This window comes from Acomys minous (assembly GCF_964271855.1).
Source record: "Acomys minous genome assembly, chromosome: 16".
In the NCBI taxonomy this organism is placed as follows: domain Eukaryota; kingdom Metazoa; phylum Chordata; class Mammalia; order Rodentia; family Muridae; genus Acomys; species Acomys minous.
Genome location: NC_140498.1, coordinates 39,050,083 through 39,071,355, shown reverse-complemented (window position 1 = coordinate 39,071,355; position 21,273 = coordinate 39,050,083). Strand labels below are relative to the sequence as shown.

At 52.0% G+C, this 21,273-nt stretch overlaps 2 protein-coding genes across 3 annotated transcripts in view; one reads left to right on the top strand and one right to left on the bottom strand.

Moving 5' to 3' along the window:
• The window catches only part of NME4 (NME/NM23 nucleoside diphosphate kinase 4), a 26,090-nt gene extending 14,929 nt beyond the window's left edge, over positions 1 to 11,161 (bottom strand). The window contains exon 1 of the mRNA XM_084763119.1: positions 11,110 to 11,161. The gene's annotated coding sequence lies outside the window, so the exon portion shown is untranslated. The remainder of the gene's footprint in view (positions 1 to 11,109) is intronic.
• On the top strand, positions 10,738 to 21,273 carry PGAP6 (post-GPI attachment to proteins 6). Of its 2 annotated transcripts, none has more exons than XM_084763062.1 (13): positions 10,738 to 11,001; positions 13,733 to 13,907; positions 13,990 to 14,197; positions 14,431 to 14,558; positions 14,766 to 15,034; positions 15,130 to 15,449; positions 15,862 to 15,952; positions 16,034 to 16,157; positions 16,383 to 16,519; positions 18,165 to 18,343; positions 18,419 to 18,565; positions 19,658 to 19,774; positions 20,077 to 21,273. In XM_084763062.1, the coding sequence occupies exons 1-13, from the start codon at positions 10,875 to 10,877 to the stop codon at positions 20,371 to 20,373; spliced, it is 2,319 nt and encodes a 772-aa protein (XP_084619188.1). In that variant the 5' UTR covers positions 10,738 to 10,874; the 3' UTR covers positions 20,374 to 21,273. The 2 variants fall into 2 exon arrangements, with proteins under 2 accessions (XP_084619188.1, XP_084619189.1); XM_084763063.1 differs by lacking the exon at positions 10,738 to 11,001 and adding an exon at positions 11,163 to 11,294.

Sequence of the window (21,273 nt, the reverse complement as noted above, 5' to 3'; positions counted from 1 at the left end):
CAGGAACCATCCTGGTTTCCATCCACGGTGACATCTGCTCTCTTCCGCGCGCACCGGCGTCCGGGTGCTTATTCCAGAAAGATTCCTGCACCATCGAAGAGAGTATTTCTGTATCTGAAACCCACACATCTAGGCAGCCCTGGTCTAACTCTAACTCACACTAACAAGGTGGGGTACTGTGGAGGGAGAGGGATAGGTTATCTGTCTCCCCTCCTCCCTCCAGGTCACACAGGATACAGCAGGTGGCCTTGAGCATCCCTTGGTCCCTTTGTGGGGTAGACAGGAGCAAACCCTGCCTTCACTTCCTTTCCTCCGTTGGGCTGGCTCAGGAGCTCGGAGGCATCCCTAAAGGCACAGCTCTAGAGCTCATCCTCCTGTTATTTGGTTCAGGCCCACCCCTAGAGGCTCTTCCACCCTCCCTCCTTCCTTTCCTCCCTTGTCCCTGCTTTCCTTTCCTTTCTTTTGATACTGGAGGCTTTGTGCATACAAGGGAGGAATATTATAACTTAGCTCCAGATAGGAATCTTTTGTTGTTAAGCTTTTGAAATTTGTACCCAAAGCATGGGTAGTCGGACCAAAGAGCGCATTGTCTGCGAAAACGGATACTGTGCTAGGGAGGGGGAGCTCAGAGCTTCCCCTCAGCCTAGAAGTAGGACAAATTCATGTTTTTCAGCAACTAGATCCTCCCAGTGTAGCAATTACTCCTCCAGAAGATCCTCAGATAGACCTAAGAGTTGCAGAGAAATTCAAACCATGCTAGCTGTGGTAGTGCCTACCCATAACCACGTGATGAGGTTTGAGCTGAGGGTCAGTTGTCTGGGGGTCTGGGCTCCTTCCTAAGGGTCAACTGTCTAGGGATTCAGGTTCTTCCAAGAGGTGAACAAACAACTGGACACCTAAGAGCAGAAGAAGCAGAGACTCAGAGAAAGCAGAATTAGGTGGTTGCAGGAAGCAGTGAACTCTCTTCTGGGGGGGTGGGGTCCCTGGGCCCCCCTTCCCTGACTCCCCTACTTCATTCCCACTTCCCTTTTTGCCTCTCCCCTCTCCTACTCCTTTATTTCCCCACCGGGATGGGGGCATCATGGACTGATAACAGCTCTAACCTTTACATCAGGATGCTATCTACTCTTGAACCTCTCCCTTAACTCCCTATTGCCAGCTAAGGCCTCACATCCCCGTCCCTCAGGGTAGTTAGGCTTCTGTATGAAGGCAAAGGGACAGTGACTGAGGTGGCTTCTTCCTGCTGTGTGTGTTGGAATTGGGGGTCCAGAGAGAGACATCCTCTTAGAGGTCAGAGGATGGCAGAGAAAAGTGTAGGGCATGGGCTGGGCATGGTGGCGCACGCCTTTAATCCCAGCACTCGGGAGGCAGAGGCAGGCAGATGACTGTGAGTTCGAGGCTAGCCTGGTCTACAAAGTGAGTCCAGGATAGTCAGGACTGTTACACAGAGAAACCTTGTCTCAAAAAACAAAACTAAGGGGTTGGAGAGATGGCTCAGAAGTTAAAGAGCACTGTCTGATCTTCCAGAGGTCCTGAGTTCAATTCCCAGCAACCACATGGCGGTTCACATCCATCTATAATGAGATCTGAGCCGTCTTCTGGCCTGCAGGTGTACATGCAGCCAGAACACTGGATGCATAATAAATAAATTAAAAAAACAAAACTAAACTAAACTAAAACCAAAAAGAAGTCCAGGGCATGGTCACAGTGGCCCCTGCAGACCACCATGATTTAATGGCCTCAGTGTGCTGAGAGGTGAACCTGGTAACACAGTCGAGGAGACAAGGACAAAAAATGAGGGCCACGAAGTCCTAGGAAAGAAACCAGCCATGGTGTCACAGCCTTTAATCCTAGCACCTCGGAGACAGAAGCAAGTGGATTTCTGTGTATTCAAGAACATCCTGGTCTACAATTTTAGGTCCAGGACATTCAGGGCTGTTAACACAGAGACACCCTGTCTCCAGAAACAAAAACATAACACAGCACAACAAAACAAAACAAAAAAGATTGCACCCAGCCTGGCAGTGGCATCCTGTTGGCTAGTCCCTGCCAGGCTCCCTTTGTTTACTTTGCATACTTTTGTACACCTTGCAGGAAAAGTGTCCTGTCGCCTCCTGAAAGAACTCCAGCAGCGAGAGCTGGCAGCTTCATGTTTTGCCTCTGGGCTCCCCTACATCTTTTCCTGGGTGCCCCCTCTTCAGCTCCCCTGGGTACCACTCACTGTGCTCCCTGAAAGGGGTCCTTGGATCTGCAGGCTGTGCTGCTGGCCCCTCCACACCCCTGGGTAGCAACACCTCAGAGCTCCAGAGCGGCTAAGGCTAAGTCTCCACAGCTCTGGGACCCGAGAAAGTGGAGAAGCTGAGAAACTGAAGCCACAGAGAGAGCAGCAGCCCCCAAGGCCTCAGCTGTGGCTGTTGCTGACAGGGAGCTCTGTCAACTGGAGCTAGTTTGTGAGCTCCAGGGCCATCTTTGTGGCAACCATGTATAAACTAGCCATCTCTCCGAGGCAGGGAGCTTTGCATAATCTGACACTGGCAGTTAGGGACCAGAACTAGAAATCTGACCCCATAGTATAAGTTCATGGTGTATTATGGAAAGTTGTTTTAAAGTTCAAGTCTGAGCTGGGCGTGGTGGCACATTCCTTTAATCCCAGCACTTGGGAGGCAGAGGCAGGGGGATCATTATGAGTTCACAGCCAGCCTGGTCTAGAGTCTAGGACAGCCAAGGCTAACACAGAGAAACCCTGCCTTAAAAAACAAAAAAACAAAACAAAAAGGTCAAGTCTGTGTAAACCCCTTAGGGCATGAGCTATTAGACCCCTCCCCACACCTCTCTAACTGTCAAACTGGGAGTTCCAGCCTCTAACTGTCAAAATGTCCATCTCTACCCCCTCAGTGGGACCCCATTCAGATTTATGCTAATTTTAGGTGAAAAGACTGAACAAAACCCCACCAATCCCTAAGCTTTGAACTTGAAATCCCACCAGTCCTCACTCTGAAAATCTCAGGGGGGTGGGGGGTGGGGGGAGAGGGGCAGGATAGGAGGGGAAGGGGGAGGGGGAGGGGTGAGGGGGAGGATGGGGGGAGTACTATGTTTGCCCAGTTCTCCACTGTCTTCACCAGAGAGCAGAGGCAGCCACTCTTGGATTCATTGCCAGCCGGGTGTGGTGGCGCCCTCCTGTAATCCTAGAACTTGAGGAGGCAGAGGCAGGAGGATCTCTGAGTTCAAGGCCAATCTGGTCTACAAAGTGAGTTCAGGACAGCCATGGCTACACAGAGAAACCCTGTCTCAGAAAACAAAACAAACAACAAAACAAAACAAAACAAAACAAGAAGCAAAAAGAGAGATATACTGCCTGGTGTGACTTTGTCATCACATCAGAAGAAGCCAAGAAGCCCAGAAGAGAAAGGAAGAGGAAGCAGAGCTCAGGCTGCTCAACTCCTCAGCGGTTGGGGTAACCCTCCCTTGGGAGCTGCAAGGTCCCTGCTGAGGAGGCCTCCTCTCAGCTGTGTGGTTCCTAGGCTCCTGTGTCTCAGGGTCCCCTTCCCTTAGGACACTGTCCCACCCCAGAGCTGTGTGGTTTCAGGATGCCCTTGCCTTGGGTATACTGTCCTGCCTCAGAGCAGGGATACCTTCCCAGGCCTTGGAGTTGTGCGTTTCCTGGACACCTTCCCACCTATCAGGAAGGGCAACAGGTACATACTTTTAATCCTTGTGGTGGAGGCTGAGGCAGGTGGATCTCTGTGAACTCAAGGCCAGTCTGGCGTACAGAGGAGGTTTCAGGACAGGCGGAAAAGAACATGTGACAGCAAGTGAAGGAAGCTGGAAAGAGACCACTGTCTCAGGCTGTCAAGTCCCTGGAGTGCAGCAGAGGACCCTCATGTAAACAAAGGGCTTATTAAAGGTTGATTAGAACATATGCGTAAGGCAGATTTGGGCCCAGGGGTCCCGCTCAAACTAAGGCACCAGCCAAGGACAATACAGGCAGTAAACCTTAAGCCCCTACCCAGATCTAGCCAATGGACAGAACACTCCCCACAGTAGAGTGGAGAGTGGGATATGACTTTCTCACATACTCTGGTGCCTCACCTTTGACCATGTCCCCTGGAGGGGGAGACCTGGTGGCACTCAGAGGAAGGACAGCAAGTTACCAAGAAGAGACTTGATACCCTATGATCATATAGAGGAGGAGGTAATCCCCCTCAGGAACAGTCATAGGGGAGGGGAATAAGGGGAAATTGGGAGGGAGGGAAGAATGGGAGGATACAAGGGATGGGATAACCATTGAGATGTAACAAGAATAAATTAATAAAGGAGAAAAAAAAAGAACATATGCGTAAAAACTTTACAAGATGAAGGAGATAAAAAGATTTGAATCTGCAGAGCATTGGGAGCACACACCTTTGATCCCAGCACTTGGGAGGCAGAGGCAGGCGGATCTCTGAGATGGAGGCCAGCCTGGTCTACAGAGTGAGTCCAGGACAGCCAGAGCTACACAGAGAAACCCTGTCTCTAAAGGGGGGAAAAAAAGGAGGGGCTGGGAGATGGCTCAGCAGCTTAGACTGGAGTCATATCCCTGAGACCCTCATACTGGAAAAAATAAAGCTTTCTCCTACACACAAGTTTGTTTTGTTTTAAAGATTTATTTATTAAGTATACAGTGTTTTGCCTGCATGTATGTCTGCACATCAGAAAAGGGCTCCAGATCTCATCAGAGATGGTCATGAGCTACCATGTGGTTGCTGGGAATTGAACTCAAGACCTTTGGAAGAGCAGGTGGTGTTCTTACCCTCTGAGCCATCTCTCCAGCACCCATATACAAGTTTTGTTTTTGTGTTAAGACAGGGTTTCTGTTATACAGGGTTTTTTGTTTTGTTTTGTTTTGTTTTGTTTTTGTTTTTGTTTTTCAAGACAGGGTTTCTCTGTGTAGCCTTGGCTGTCCTGGACTCATTTTGTAGACCAGGCTAATCTTGAACTCACATTGATCCTCTGCCTCCTGAGTGCTGGGATTAAAGGCATATGACACCAAGCTTGGCTACATAATAGGGTTTTTTTTTGTTTGTTTTTGTTTTTGAATATTGGGTTTCTCTGTGTAGCCTTGGGTGTCTTAGACTTACTTTGTAGACCAGGCTAGCCTTGAACTCAGAGATCTACCTGCCTCTGCCTCCCAAGTGCTGGGGCTGGGATTAAAGGCATGTGCCACCATGCCTTTATGTTTAAATTAAATTTATATATTGATTAATTTTATATGAATGGATGTTCCCCCTCCCCCATGTAGATTTGCACACCATGTATATACAGTGCCGGATGAGACAGAAAAGTCAGATCTTCTAGGACTAGAGTTAGAGGTTATGGGGAGCCCTGTGGGTGCTGAGAATCAAAGCAGCTCCTTTTCAAGAGCAGCAAGTGCTACCACTAAGGCATTTTTCCAGCTCCTACAGAATGGTTTTAAAAACAATTTGGGGAGCTGGAGAGATGGCTCAGTGGTTAAGAGCACTGACTGCTCTTCCAGAGGTCCTGAGTTCAATTCCCAGCAACCACATGGTGGCTCACAACCATCTCTAATGTGATCTGACTACCTCTTCTGGACTGCAGGTAAAACACTGTATACATAATAATAAATAAAGAAATCTTTAAAAATAAAAACAATTTGGGTTATATAGTCAACTTGTCTTGGAAGAGAAATAAGGTTTTGGAGTGCATCTCTATTCCTTATGCTGTTGAGAGCGCTCTTGGCGTTTACACTAGCAGGCAGCCCTGAGTGCTTTCCTCCTCAGATCCTGGAGTTCCTGCCACATCTAAGTGTTAGCACATTAATTTCCAAGGGCTGAGGTTTTAGGAGGCACTTAGCTGTTTTTGCTAAAAAGCATTGATTCACTTGGAACCAAAATATAACTTAAATAATAATAATTAAAAAAAAAAAAAAGAAAATGTGGTACTTTTTGCCTTTGTTTCATTGACCTTGGGTTGGACTCCGGCTTTATGCACGCAGGGTCATCAGGAAGGAGTCACTGTCACCCAGTTCTTTCCCCTACCAGGCCAAATGCCAAAAGAATTGTTGTCCTAAACCTGCAGTCACCTTAGATTCCAGAAACAGTAAGGCTTTGCAGGTAGGATGGACACATCCACTTCTGGACCCTCTTCCCGTTGTCTCTTCAGGGCCACCTGCTAAAGATGAATGTGAGAGTGCTGTCCTAAGACCAGGACAGTTATTTATAATTTATAATGAAGAAGCTGCATTCTGAGCTGATAATTTTGTTGGAATCAGATCAGCTCCTTTAGGTGGAGATGGTGATTAACAGATCAGACAGCAATTAACAACTTTGAAAAAAACATTTCCATTTTTAATTATATGTGGCTCACCAGTGCCTTCGGACCCAGAAGGATTGGCTGGAGTTCCCGGCAATTGTGAGCCACCCAATATAGATGCTGGGAACTGAAATCGTGTCCTTAGGAGAGCCAAACATACTGGACACTGAGACCTGATTAACAACTTGCAGAACACATTTCCAGACTGACGGTGAGATGATGGTGGTGGGCCCAGCCTTGGGCTAAGATTATGTGTAATTCTAGGCTCCAGTTAGAACTCTCCCTCTATTCATTCCCGAGGTTCATATTAGTACCCTGAAAGTGGCCCTGGGGTCACTGGAACCCTTCATCTGTTCTGATTAAATTACCTCTGATCCCGCTTGGGGTGTGTGTGTGTGTGTGAGTGCGAGCGTGTGCGCTCGCACCTTTAATCAGGAGCATTTGGGAGGCAGAGGCAGCCTGGTTTACAAAGTGAGTCAAGGACAGTCAAGGCTACACAGGGAAACTCTGTCTCAAAAAAACAAAATTATCTCCAATTTTCACCATTTTTATTATTATGGGTATAAGGTCTCACAGTGTAGCCATGGCTGGCCTATAACTCACTGAGAAGGGCCTGCCTCTGCCTCATGAGTGCTAGAGCTAAAGGGGAACACTACCATGACAGCTTTTTTTTTTTTTAAAGATTTATTATGTACATAATGTTGTTCTGCCTGCATTTGTGCCTGTAGACCAGGAGAGGGCACCACATCTCATTCTAGATGGTTGTGAGCCACCATGTGGTTGCCTGGAATTGAACTCAGGACCTATGGAAGAGCAGCCAGTGCTATTTTTGTTGTTTTGTTTTTGTTTTTCAAGACAGGGTTTCTCTGTTTAGCCTTGGCTGTCCTGTACCCTCTGTATAGACCAGGCTAACCTCAAACTCACAGCAATCTACCTGCCTCTGCCTCCCTAGTGCTGGGATTAAAGGCATGTGCCACCATGCCCTGTTCAGCCAGTGCTCTTACCCTCTGAGTCATCTCTCCAGCCCTTAATTTATTTATTTTACCCCTTTTTAAAAATGTCTTATGTGTATGAATGTCTGTGAGCCAAGTGTATGCAGTGTCCAAGGAAGCCAGAAGGCAACATGCAATCCTTTGACACTGGAATGGCAGATGGTTGTGAACTGACACGTGGTGCTAAAACCTGAACCCAGGCCCTCTAAAATCGTGAAATGCTTTTCTGAGCCATCTCTCCAGTCCTATTGCTCATCTTTTAAAGCTGCTAGAACCAGGGCTCTTGCTCCAAAATTCTGGCTACAAGGTAGTTCACAGTCCTGCAGAAAACTGCAGCAAACTGTTGCAGTGTGTGCTGACCAAGAGGCCAACACTGACAGGCCAATAGGACAAAGTGCATTTTTGCACTTCCTGTTGGTTCCCTAACCACAAGGGCAATAGAGCTACATTTCCTGGTAGCGTTCCTCTCGTTCTTCGGCTGTTACTCGGCAGAGGCTCTTAGACTTCAGTCCACGGCTGAGTGTCCACCCTCAGCTCTGGCTCTTAAATGGGTACTGGAGGGAGTGCTGCTGCCTGTGTCCCACCTGTAGGCAAGGCAGCCCTCCTCCACAGTGACAGCCCTCCTCCACAGTGGCAGCTCTCCTCCACAGTGACAGCCCTCCTCCACAGTGACAGCCCTCCTCCACAGTGGCAGCCCTCCTCCACAGTGACAGTCCTCCTCCACAGTGACAGCCCTCCTCCACAGTGACAGCCCTCCTCCACAGTGACAGCCCTCCTCCACAGTGACAGCCCTCCTCCACAGTGACAGCCCTCCTCCACAGTGACAGCCCTCCTCCACAGTGACAGCCCTCCTCCACAGTGACAGTCCTCCTCCACAGTGACAGTCCTCCTCCACAGTGACAGCCCTCCTCCACAGTGACAGCCCTCCTCCACAGTGACAGCCCTCCTCCACAGTGACAGTCCTCCTCCACAGTGACAGCCCTCCTCCACAGTGACAGCCCTCCTCCACAGTGACAGTCCTCCTCCACAGTGACAGCCCTCCTCCACAGTGACAGTCCTCCTCCACAGTGACACACTCACGGAGGGAGAGAGATGAGGGGCCCTGAGGCCAGTCTGGGGCAACCAATAGAACAGACCTCAGTACCGCCCACTGCACATGACTCTGGGCAGCTTCAGCAGGCACCCAGCAGTACACTAAAAACAGAACTCAGCAAAAACTCCAACTGACCTCTGTTCCTTTAAATAGAGAGCTGCCTAGGGGCCCCCTGCAGCTGCGGTTAGAAGGGCTCTGCCTGGATTCCAGAGCAACAAAGGGTCTCCTTTGGCTTTGCATATGGTGCCTCCTTCCTCTGTGACCAACACCCTCCACCTGCTCTGTGGTCTTGACTACCCTGTTGCTAGCAAGCTTAGCTCTCCCTTCTTCCCCCTACAGTGTAAAACATTCAAGAGCTACAAAGCAGGCAAGGTGCAGCCCTCCATCCCTAGCCACGTGCTCCCCTCCCCCAAGGCCTGTTGAGACAAGGGTTGATCTGGGTATTCCAGGCTGCCCTGGCACTCCCTCTGTAAATCCGGCTGGCCTCTGCCTGTCGGCCTAGTGCTGGGATAAAGGTGTGCTCCACCACACTTGCTTTCAGTGTCAACACCTGGTGACCAATTTATAGGTGCATCTATCAGGGTAGCAGTGGGCCCATGCAGTCCCACGCTTCACGGGACACTGGAAGGATAAACAGAGGAAATAGTCTGACTGCAGGTTTTGGCTATTTTTTGAGAGTCCAGAGGCTCCCTGGTGCCTATCTTTCCCTGAAAGATAAAGCGTTTTGATCTTTGTTTGGCAAAAAGATAAAAATGGCCTCGCTGTTTAACATTCTCTAATACAGGAGTCAGCCCTGTTTTAGTTTGCATAATGCTTTAGGAATGCTGTAGCAAGCACCTTGACCTTTATCGCTCCCCTCCCCACCCCCCCCCCCAAGACAGGGTTTCTCTTAAGTAGCCCTGGCTGTCTCAGAGATCTGTAGGCCTCTGCCTCCCAAGTGCTGTGATTAAAGGTGTGTGCCTCATCCCCGGTGCTCTGGCCCTTTTATAACCTTTTGTTTTTGTTTTTCAAGACAGAGTTTCTCTATGTTATCTTGGCTGGTCTGGGCTCCCTTTGTAGACTAGGCTGGCCTCGAACTCACAGCGATCCTCCTACCTCTGCCTCCCAAATGCTGGGATTAAAGGCGTGTGCCACCACCACCACCTGGCTTCTTTATCACTTTCTATGAGAAAGTGTTACTCAGTTACTTAACACTGATTCAGGGAGCCCTTTACCAGGATCCGAGCCTCGGCTGGCCTCAAACTCATGGCAATTTTCTTCTTTCACACTCAGCTTTACATGATTGCTGGCAACCTGCCCTCCTTTTTTTTTTTTCTTTTTGCATATATTTTGTAATGCATTGTTCTACTTCTGTTGTTGCATCGAATGACTTTTTAGAAAAGTCTCTCATGACTGTTTCCCCAAGATCTCTTGTAAGGCTTTGTTTGCAACAGTATCTTTAATATGTCAAATAATTACCCTTTGGTACCCAGAGGCGTTCCTCTAACACCGCCATGAAAGTCAGTTACTCAACTCTCAGAGGTGCAAAAAGCACCTTCCGGTTTCCATTTAGTCCTTTATACCTTTGCTGCTGTGTGTGGTTATTCTGTGAAGGGTCCTGCAGGCAGCTGGAGGTTCGGTTCTGGTAGGCAAGGTCAGAGCGCATCTTCCTGGGATGCTAATTCTGGCGTATTACATAGTCTGTACATATTGCTGAGCTCTGTACTACTGCCCTCCGGCTGGAACATCCTACAGATGCCAGTTCACACCTACGCTACCCTGTGTTCCTTCGCGTTTTGCGTGGCTCCTCTGTTCCATCCCCAAGTCTAGAGTTATTCTTCTGCCTCCTGTCCCCAAATGAGTCCCATGTAACACTTCTGCGTGCCCCAATGCCTTCGACATGACCACTTATGACCACTTTATCCATGTGTTCCATGATGCCTCCACTACGACCATTTTCCCCACCTCCAATGTCTCGTGACCCCCAGTCCCGTGTCCTTCGTGTTCCGCTTGTCCCCTCCGCTCTAAATCTACCCAGGTCCTGTGTTATCCCTCTGCTCCGCATCCCGTCATGTGTCCTACGTGGCCCCTTTGCCAGGCATCCCACCTCACCCTGTCTCCCACGTGACGTCTGTCCTCTGTACCCCAAAGCGTTCCACAGGACCCTCCATCCTGTGCTGCCCGTCCCCTCAAGCTGCGTGACGGACCGTGAATCTGCGTCCCCTTCAAATGCGACCCTCCTGGGCCCCTGCTGTATGCCTCCCCTTTGGCCAAGGTGACGCGGTCGGTCTCGCAACCTCAGGGACCCAGACAGCTGGCCGGCTCCCCGCGGGGCGGGGCCTCGGAGGCGGAAGTGCCCCGGGCGCTGGCGGCAGGTCTGGCCGAGCCATGGGACCTCCGGGCAGAGACAGCGGCGCGAGCCGCAGAGGCGGCGGGGGCTGCCCAGGCGGGGGCGAGCGGCGCGGGACGCGGGCGGGGTAGCGCGGGCCGAGCGCGGAGCCATGGGCCGGCCTGGGGCCGGGGGCACAGCGCGGGAGGCAGCGGCCGGGCCACTACTGCGGCTGCTGCTGCTGCTGCTGCTCCTCGCTCGGCCTCCGCCTGCCGCCGCCGGCAACAGCAAGAGGAGCGGTGAGCCCACGCGGGCCTACAGCGCCATCGGCGACGCGGGCCGGGGGCAGGGGGCGGGTGGGGGGGCCGGGACGGATTGTGACTCACGGGGGGCACCTGTGCGCTCACCTGCCGCGGCGTTAAAAGGAGGTTCTCACTCTGGATTGCGCCCCCTGCGGGGCGTCCGGGGCAGAAACCCCCTCACGTCCGCTTTTCTGTTCCGGGCCCGCTGAGTTCGCTCAATTGGAGCGTACCCTCCTGTCCGTCTCCCCCATGCTTTGGGGGGCGCGACTGTGGCACCTAAGTGCTGGGAGGTAGAGGAACCTATCTCCGAAGAATAGTCGAACCGTGGTAGCAGGGCAGAGCTGGAGAAAGTTGGACAGACCCTGGACTAGGGGTCCAGCCAGCATTATTGTTCATATCCCAGTCTCAGAAAGGTCACTCTTGATAGCTGGTTTTGCTTCTTACCGACTGTACTGCCAGCTGGCCCCAAAGAAGCTGGCTGACCAGAATGGATGTAGTGAAAGGGTCCGTCCTTCCAGTAAGGGAGCTTTCCTGCTGCGCCTTGCATTTCCGCTGTATAAGCGGGAGCGGCTTGACTACGGTTTAAGGAGTCAGCTCTTTAGCCCGCTGGGTTCAGCTTGGGCCGGGATAGGGGTAGAATATGAAATGGGAAACGGGCCGGGTGGTGGTGGCTCCCGCCTTTAATCCCAGCACTTGGGAGGCAGAGGCAGGTGGAGCGTTGTGAGTTCAAGGCCAGCCTGGTCTACAAAGTGAGGCCAGGACAGCCAAGGCTTTATAGAGAAACCATGCCCCCCCCCAAAAAAAATAAAAATAAAAAAGACAAGAAAAAGAAAGAAAGAAATGGGAAGGATAAGTACCTTGTCCTATAAGGCTCTGGGGGTCCTTTGTGCCACCTGGTGTATTCATTAGCCTGTTCCTGATGCAGACTCCGCTTCCCCTTTTCCAACCCTCCCCTTTTTGAAATATTGCTCCTCTGAGCTCTTGTTTCTTTGAGGGCTGTTCTTTCTGGTTTCTGAGCTTGGCACAGCTTGAAATGAAAGGCAATGTTGATAAATTGCTCCATACTACATCCTGTTTGCTCCTCTTCCTCCATCCCTGGGCTTAAGCCGAAGTGAGGGTCACGGGCTAGATTAGGGACAAGTGGCTCTATAGCTATGGTGGCTTTGATCTGTAGGTGGGCCGTATCTCTGACATTTGCTGTGGTTTGGAAAGTGTGGGGCAGAGTGCACATCACGGATGTCAGCTCTGTTCCAAGTTCCTCCCTCACGGAGGCTTTGTGGTGCCCAAAGGCTTTTCCCTTCGCAGGTTAAGAGTGCTGCATGCACACTGTAGGGTGACCTCTCATACCCGGCTTCCTCAGAGGTTTGGGTATCTGCCTGTCCAAGACCCCACAGTCCTAAGGGGTGGGGACTCTACCCAGCCTCAGACCAGAGAGCAGTAGTCTGCCTCACAATTTTTCTGCTTCATTATCATAGCACCATCTTAGGGCCAGTTGCAGCTCCTGGCGGTCAGGCCTCTACCTGGTGAATGGGCCCTGCAGATACCAAAGAGCTTGGAATTCTCATTGAGAGAGAGAGAGCTTCGCTCCGCCCTGCCCCCACACCAGGCTTCCTTGCAACTCCCTTAGCCTCCTTCCAGCAGACTTTTCTCCAGGTGTCTCTCTTGGGAGGAATCACGTGTCTGGCAAGAAAGCCAGCTGCTCACCTGACTCCCTCTCCTCTCTCTCCTGGGGGAACCAGGCACCCCTTTCACAGTGGGGCAAAGGGAGGCTTCCTGAGTGGGAAGGATGCCAGATAGTACTGTGTTTCTCTTAAAGCACTTTTTCACTCATTAACTTCAAAGGGACAAGCAGTCTACCTTAGCCTAGCCTTGGGGATGCAGAGATCTAGAGAGGTAAAGGACACCTACGATCAAATAGGCCCAAGGCCTGAGCTGGAGCCTGGAAGCTGATGCAGGGCCTGAGGCCACATGGTGCCCTAGTCTAGGGGCTTTGGGGAGTTTATCTGCCTGGTCCTCTGCTTTATCTTGTACCACTGTGCATGGGTGTACGCCCTGAGGGCATTTGGAGGTCTCACCCATTTGCAACAGAGAGGGCACCGGTGCCATGGTTCTTATGGCTGTCCAAGCTTCTGGAATGTAGTTCCTTATCATGATCTTCTTCTGGGTGGGGATCTGGCTGTGTCATAACAGGTTGGAGAGACCTAAGCCTCCCTACATGCTGGGGAGTTCAGAGGGGGTGAGGCGGGAGAAGCCTTTGCTGTGGTCCAGTGATCAAGGCAAATGTTAGCAGGATGGGGTCTCCTTCTAGACTGCCTCCTGCTGTCGTTCAGTCTCCATCTCTTGGCCTGGGTGTACCCGGATATTGTGCAAAGGGTGGAACTGACTAACCAGAGAGCTGATGGGCCCTGGGTGTGTCCGTCCAAAGGTGGTGGGTGCTGGGGAGGGGGGGGGCTACCAGTTCCATTGTTTGCCAGTCAAGTCGCTGTAGTGTGAGAAGGCAGAGTCTCTGGTGAGTAGGCAGTGGCCATCTAGGAGGAGGAGGCAGAAGAGACACTTCTGATCACTACAGACTATTTGCAGTTGCTGCTACCTTGGCTACGGTCAAAGTCTGAGCGACAAAGTTCAGAGTGGGTCTAAGACTTGATATTGAAGTTCCTTCTGTCTCATGGGCCTCCTTCTTCCTGTCGGCCCCACCTACCTGACCATCATCACCTTTTTTTCCCTGTAGAGGCTGGGCTGGTATCTGAGCGCTTCTCACAGGCCCCACAGAAGCTGTCCTTCTACAGCTGGTATGGCAGCGCCCGGCTCTTCCATTTCCGCGTGCCCCCGGACACTGTGCGGCTTCGTTGGCTGCTGCATGTGTCCCAGGGAGGCCCCTCATGCACCGACGTAGAAATCACAGTGTAGGTACCCCAGGATTCTGCCCCTAGTGCCAATGCCTGCCCGAGAGACCCTGACCCTGACCCTTGACCTGGTCTCTTCCAGGCACTTCCGCTATGGCGCCCCTCCTGTCATCAACCCACTGGGCACCAGCTTCCCTGATAACACCTTGAGCCATGCCTCCTTCCACATCAGGACATTGCTGAGTACCATGCTGCTAGGCAACACCTCTGTTAACATCTCTCACCCAGCCCCTGGGGACTGGTTCCTGGTTGCTCACCTCCCTCCCTCATCCCAGAAGATCCAGGTGAAGGTGAGGGGGCTGCCTTCCCCAGGATGGAGGCCAACTCCTCCCCCCTCCCCCACCTCTGCCCCCCCCCCCCTTGCCCCATGCATGGAGGAGCAGCCTCTTGTCCATCTCTAGGGCAGACCTTACTCTTAGTTACCTGACTGTAGATTCAACTCTGTTCTCTGACAGAGATCTCCTCCTTTGGCCCACCTCCTGCGCTCTCTGACCGTTTCACTCCTTGCCTTGTTCTCTCCAAGGACTTCGTTCCTACCTGTGCCTACATCTTCCAGCCTGATATGCTGGCCGTGAGGGTGGTTGACGTCTCCATCCTAGAGCCTGATGTCCCGCTCCCACAGACGCTGCTCTCCCAGCCCAGCTACCTCAAGTGAGTGGAGAACTGGGGAGGCCAAGTCTGTCCTTTCCCCCCAACCACTGGGTTTAGAGTGGGTGGTGCCACCATCTCATCTTGCAGGCGAGAAGGCTGTCCCTTAGAGACATTCTGGGAAGAGGGGCCAGACACCTTCCCTAAGCAGATTAGAGGAAGTAGGTGCTCAGTGTGAGCTAGTGAGTCTGAGTTGCCACCTTGCCACAGGATCTTTGTCCCTGAATACACCCAGGAGCTTCGGTTGGAACTACAGGGCTGTGCGTCCAGTGTGAGCCCTGGATGCCCAGTACGTCTCACAGTGGGTGCAGCCACCCTACCTAGAAACTTCCAGAAGGTGCTGACTTGCACTGGCCTCACTCCATCTTGCCATTTGCTTCTGTCCTCACCACCCTGGGGCCGGTGGCTACAAGTGACAATTGAGAGCCTGGCAGAATCTCACGTGCCAGTGGTCTTCACTGCTAAAGCTGAATTTACAGGTGGGCCACATGTGGGCAGAGGGGTGGACTGGCTCTGCCAACCTCCCACAAAACTCCAAGCTTTCTTCTGGCTGAGCCCCTTGTCTTCTTGACAGCGTGTAGACCATGGAGTGTGACGGTCCATCGTCTTGTGCAAAGCACCCCAAACCAGAGCTATGACATCTCTGCGGGTTATCTGTCCCAAAGCTCTGCCCACTGGGAACTGGGCAGGAGTGGCGGGGTAGGCAGTGGCCCCTTCTGTCTCCTGAACTACCCAGTCCTGAGGGAGGACACGGACGTGGTGTCTATACACTTCCAGCCCCTGAATGGGGCCTTCGTGATGGTGCATTCAAGAATGCCTTCTGTGATGCAGCTCCGCCTTGACACGGGCATGGACAGCGGAGGCTCCTTCATCATCCTCCTGAGGGCTAACCAGGTACCCTCCAGAGCCCACTGAAGCTGTCTGTGGCCTGGGCTTAACTCATGGTATATACAGGGTGACTTCAGCATCTAGACTGGGGTGAGGTGGCCTGTCAGGCCATGGAGTGACACTAAAAGCATGGGCTAGAAGGGGAGCCACCTGAGGGGAGAAGATTTCCCCTAGGTGCAGCCCTGTCCCTGTCAGAAGTGATCATAATTCCATCTGTGCTGAGGGCCAGGGGAATCACTAGACCCAGAGCTAATTGAGGAGAATTCGGACCGTAATGGCCCTTGGGTTACCAGGAGCTCTCCCTGCGAAAAAGTATGGCGCATGACTGAGCTAAAATGCAAGGTGGGGAGGTGAGCTGCCGCTTTAGAAGTCTTCTTTGAGCCCGGCCATGGCTAACCTGCGCTACTTCCCTTTCCAGACAGAGGTCACAAATGGCACCTTGGTAGCGGCTTGCGTGAATGCCGCGTCGCCTTTCCTCAGCTTCAACAGCTCACTCAACTGCACCACAGGTATTCTGGGCAGGCAGTTTCGGTGTAGAGACCGACTGGCCCCCTCTAGCCACCTCTGACAGGCCCTCCCACCCCATGCAGCCTTCTTCCAGGGCTATCCCATGTTTCTGAGTGCCTCATCTCACATGGCCAACCTCATCATCCCCTATCCGGAGACAGACAACTGGTACCTCTCCTTGCAGCTTGTGTGCCCTGAGAGTCCTGAGTATGTGAAGCTGGGCCTGGGCAACATGACATGGGCTGGTAGCGACGAAGAGTGGGAAGCATCTGTGTGTTAAGAGGGGTTCTCCTTTCCTACCTGCCCCCACCCCCTCCCAACAGCTCTAGCAGGGGAAAGGGGGTGCCTCAGCTGTTGGAGCCTGGAGGGCTCAGCTCTGGCCTTGGGAGCCCTCCTAGTGGTGGAATAACCAGCAGAGCGCCTTCTTTGCAGGGATTGTGAGAGGGCCGCAGCGCGTGTGGAGACCGTCTTGTATCTGGTGCCCTGTTTGAATGACTGTGGGCCCTATGGCCAGTGCCTCCTGCTCCGTAGATACGGCTATCTGTATGCAGGCTGCAGCTGCAAAGCAGGTGAGAAAGATCTTGCAGGCAGAGACAAAAGCCCCTCCCACTTTCCCCTGTGCTCCCCCTAATTCCCCCTGCCTCTAGTCCAGGTGTAATGGACACTGAGACGTTTGCAGGGAGGTTTTGCCTCCTGACCTTGGCATTGCTTGCATCCTGCCTGTTCTTGACTGTCCATACCCACACAGTGCCTACAACTGTTTCCCTTGGCCACTCTGGTCTGTGCCTTATCCTACTGCTCACACATTTCTTTTTTGTTTTTTTGAGACAGGTTTTCTCCCTGTAATCCTGGGCTGGCCTGGGCTCGCTTTGTAGTCCAGGCTGGCCTCGAACTCACAAAGATCCACCTGTCTCTGCCTCCCAAGTGCTGGGATTAAAGGCGTGCGCCACCACGCCCAGCATTCTTTTTCTTTCTTTCTTTTTTTCTTTCTTTCTTTCTTTTTTTTTTTTAAAGATTTATTTATTACATTTACAGTGTTGTGCCTGCAGGCCAGAAGAGGGCACCAGGTCTTATTATAGATGGTTGTGAGCCTCCATGTGGGTGCTGGGAGTTGAACTCAGGACCTCTGGAAGAGCAGTTAGTGCTCTTAACCTCTGAGCCATCTCTCCACACAGGGTTTCTCTGTGTACCCTTGGCTGGGTGGACTTGCTTTGTGGACCACGGGAACTCACATAGATCCACCTGCTTCTGCCTCCCTGAGTGCTGAGATTACAGGCACATGCTACTATGCCTGGCCAGAACTGGTTTGTTTTGTTTTGTTTCTGTTTTGAAAATAAAGTTTTCTGTTTTGAAAACAAAAACAAAACAAAACAACAACAAAACCCCACACATTTTTGTGACTTCATATTGATCCACACTTTTTCACGGCAGTTTCTACATATTCACACTTGTTTCCATCTGTGCATATGTGCCACACTGGTTCCTATATGTCCATATATCTCTATATCTGTCCCCACCAACACCCATACCTACACACACCTGCTCACACATCTTTCTTCATGCTCATGCCTGCACACAGCAGGGCATACTTGGCCATACTTACCTGTGTCTACACACAGTCATCCATAGCTATTTCCCATGGTCCATGCCTGCCTGCACCAGCTATGCTTACCCTTACTTCTCCATACCTGACCCTTCCTGATCATACCTGACCATACCTGATCATACCTGACCATACCTGACCCTACCTGATCATACCTGACCATACCTGACCCTACCTGATCATACCTGACCCTACCTGATCATACCTGACCATACCTGATCATACCTGACCATACCTGACCCTACCTGATCATACCTGACCCTACCTGACCATACCTGATCATACCTGATCATACCTGACCATACCTGATCATACCTGGCCATACCTGGCCATACCTGACCATACCTGACCATACCTGATCATACCTGACCATACCTGATCATACCTGGCCATACCTGCTGTGGCTGCATATGCTTGTCCCACCTTGCCCACAGCTGTGCCCACTTGCCCAAGCCTGCTCACACTTGTCTCTGCTAGTTTCTATCGGTACCTATTTCTTCGTATCACACCCGTGGGTTCCATTAGGCCCTCTGGGTGAGGAAGGGGACCCTAATGTTCAGAAGCCTCCTGTCCACTTCCAGCACACACCTGGCTATTGTGTGGCCCCCTAGGTTGGCGCGGGTGGAGCTGCACGGACAACAGCACGGCCCAGACTGTAGCCCAGCAGAGGGCAGCAGCGCTCCTGCTCACACTCAGCAACCTCGTGTTCCTGGCCCCCATCGCTGTGTCAGTGCACCGCTCCTTCCTGGTTGAGGCCTCTGTCTACTTTTACACCATGTTCTTCTCCACGGTAGGCTGGCCCTAAGCCTTGGGGGGAACTTTGGGTGAGGAGGTCAGGGCTGCTGCTCATTGCCTTTCCTCACAGTTCTACCACGCCTGTGACCAGCCAGGGGAGGCAGTGCTGTGCATCCTCAGCTATGACACTCTACAATTCTGCGACTTTCTGGGCTCTGGGGCATCCACCTGGGTCACCATTCTTTGCATGGCCCGTCTGAAGACAATCCTGAAGCAGGTGAGTGGCTCCTGATGCCAAGCCTGGGCACCAAGGAAGCCGAGGCCCTCACATACAGTATGTGAAGTCGCAAAGAGGGATAACACAGAAAGGGCTGACTGTCAAATCTCATACGATGATTAGCCACTCTTGGAGGGAGTTGTAGAAAGTGGTGAAAGAGAGTTGTGGCCATCAGAGCACTCCCAGAAGGATCGTGAGAGTCCAGGACCCTAATCTTGAGGAGGAGTCAGGCCAGGCCTCCCTGGGAAGCCTCAGCTATCTCCTGAGTTCCTTGTCTGAGGCCACTCTGGGGACTTTATGCAGCAGCTGGACAGTAGAGATGACTCTTTGGTCCTTGTGAACTGTGTCCTCTGTGTACAGGCTGGGTACTGCCCATCAGGGGCACCCTTATCATATTAAAGAATGGGCAAAGAAAGTTCCAATGTATGAGGATCCCGTAGGCTGAGTCTTGAGGGTATGATCTTGCAGGCTGTAGGCAGATGTGCTGATGGAAACTTAGGCATGGGGTCCCATCCCAGGGATCATATAAGGCCATCCTGATGAGAGACCCTGGAAGGCTTGGTGTGCAGCATCATGCAAGTGTATACAAGACTCCGTTAGCAGTGGGCATCACCACCCACTCCTCAAAAGGTTTTCTGGACACAATAAAGGGGCTAGAGGAAGGGCACCTCCCTCCCTGGTAGCTGAGCAGGATTGGGGCAAAATCTGCCAATAACAATTCAAAGGAGCTGGCAGTAGTTGGGCATCGTGGCGCACGCCTTTAATCCCAGCACTCAGGTAGAGGCAGGCAATCGCTGTGAGTTCAAGGCCAGCCTGATTTACAAAGTGAGTCTAGGAGAGGCAAAGCTACATAGAGAAACACTGTCTTGAAAAAAACAAAAAAAAAAAAAAGAAAGAAAGAAAGAAAGAAAGAAAAAAGAAAGAATAAAACAAAAAAAAATTTAAAAGGCACTGGCAGAGGTGCCAGCATAGTGGGAAACTGATAATGGGTAGCCAGCGTGCTTGGCCAGCAGTACCTCCTGTGTCTGTGCCATAGGTGATTTCACCCAAAGTCTTCTATGACCCCACAAACCATCCTTGTGTCTCTCCTAGGTCCTGTTTGTCCTGGGCATACTGGTCATTGCCATGTCCCTGCAGATGGATCGCAGAGGCATCTGGAACTTGATGGGGCCCTGTCTCTTTGCCTTTGTGATCATGGCCTCCATGTGGGTAAGGAACAGGGCACACAGGTTCTCCTGTTCAGACTCAGGGAGAAGAGAGCCAGGCCCTTCAATCTGGCTACAATCCCATTCTTGCTGGGAGGGCTCTAGAACTCCACATCTGCTCAGAGCCAGTAGCAGCCACCCATAGAGCCCCAGTATGGCTGTGTGCCTGTGGGCTTGGCGCCTGAGGACCACCAGCCATGAGTCCATAGGCAGTTCTGCTGCCTAGATCTAGGAAGGCCCCTATCGCCCCTGGGAACTGTAACTGCGCTTGGCCTGCACTGACACTCATGTGGCTGTCCACTCCAGATATACCGTTGTGGGCACCGGCATCAGTGCTACCCTACCTCGTGGCAGCGCTGGGTCTTCTACCTCCTGCCTGGCATCTCCATGGCCTGTGTGGGCATCACCATCTACACCTCGATGATGACGAGTGAGAACTATTACTACACCCACAGCATTTGGCATATCCTATTGGCTGGTGGTGCGGCGTTCCTTCTGCCGCCGCGAGAGGAGCAGGCTGAGTCCTGGGCCTGTTTGCAGAAGTTCCCCTGTCACTACCAGATCTGCCGGAACGATCGGGATGAGCTGTACACAGTGACATGACATGGCTGGCTCATGGACATATATGATGCTCTAATGACCTCTTCAGCTAGGACAGGAACGAGAGAGAGGTGTCTGTCTAGCCCCAACCAGGTTTCCATCTGAATAAAATTGCCCTGAGACCCTTGGCTTCTTTCTCCAGAGGCGAGGACCCCTCTACCCCCCAAATCTTTGTGGCTGCTGCTGCCTCCTCTGTAGGTCCCAGGCGCTTCCACCTGGAGACCACGGGTACCATGTGTGAGCAGATCACCCTCGTACGGCTGGAGATATAGATGAGGGATCCCTGTGGTCCATCCCTTTGTGAAGCTGTGATGGAAGGCTGAGACCACCGAGTCCGTTATCCCTGACAGCATGTACCCCTGAATGCCTGCCTTGGCATGGAGATGCCCTGCTGCTGTAGTTGCTGTGGTAGAGTGTAAGGTCCTCAGAGAGCTGATAGGACCCTGGGGTGCCATGCACTGTCCTTCATTCTCTGTTGGAGCCCAAGAGCTGGGGAAGAGCCGTTGCTCAGGTATGTGACCTGTGTGGCTCCAGAGGACACACAGCCCTACTGGTGTGCCCTCCTCACCTGAAGGATCAACGGAGGCTTGAGGAGTGGGTTCTGGAGCCTTGGCCCAATCTTTCTGTTATCTCCTGGGATCTCTGAGCTGACAGCACAGTGGTGCCCTGTCCCTATGAGGCTGGCCCCACTGTGAGAGGCCCACTTGCTCGGAGTGCTGGGATTACAGGTGTAGGCTTTCTGATACCCTTTATTTGGCCACCAAAGCACACTTAAGCCCCTGAAAGGGGGAGACATGTATATACTGTTGGGGAGAGGTGGTAAAATGTTACTGTTCTAAGATATGAAGGCATATTTTTTGTAATTAGGGAATTTAATATTCTACCATGATTTTTCAAACCAAA

Excerpts from the sequence above, each read along its gene's own strand:
- PGAP6 (XM_084763062.1), top strand. The coding sequence starts at position 10,875 with ATGGGCCGGCCTGGGGCCGGGGGCACAGCGCGGGAGGCAGCGGCCGGG. Across the intron at positions 15,035-15,129 it reads TGCTAAAGCTGAATTTACAG|CGTGTAGACCATGGAGTGTG; the intron begins GTGGGCCACATG and ends TCTTCTTGACAG. Across the intron at positions 18,344-18,418 it reads ACACCATGTTCTTCTCCACG|TTCTACCACGCCTGTGACCA; the intron begins GTAGGCTGGCCC and ends CTTTCCTCACAG.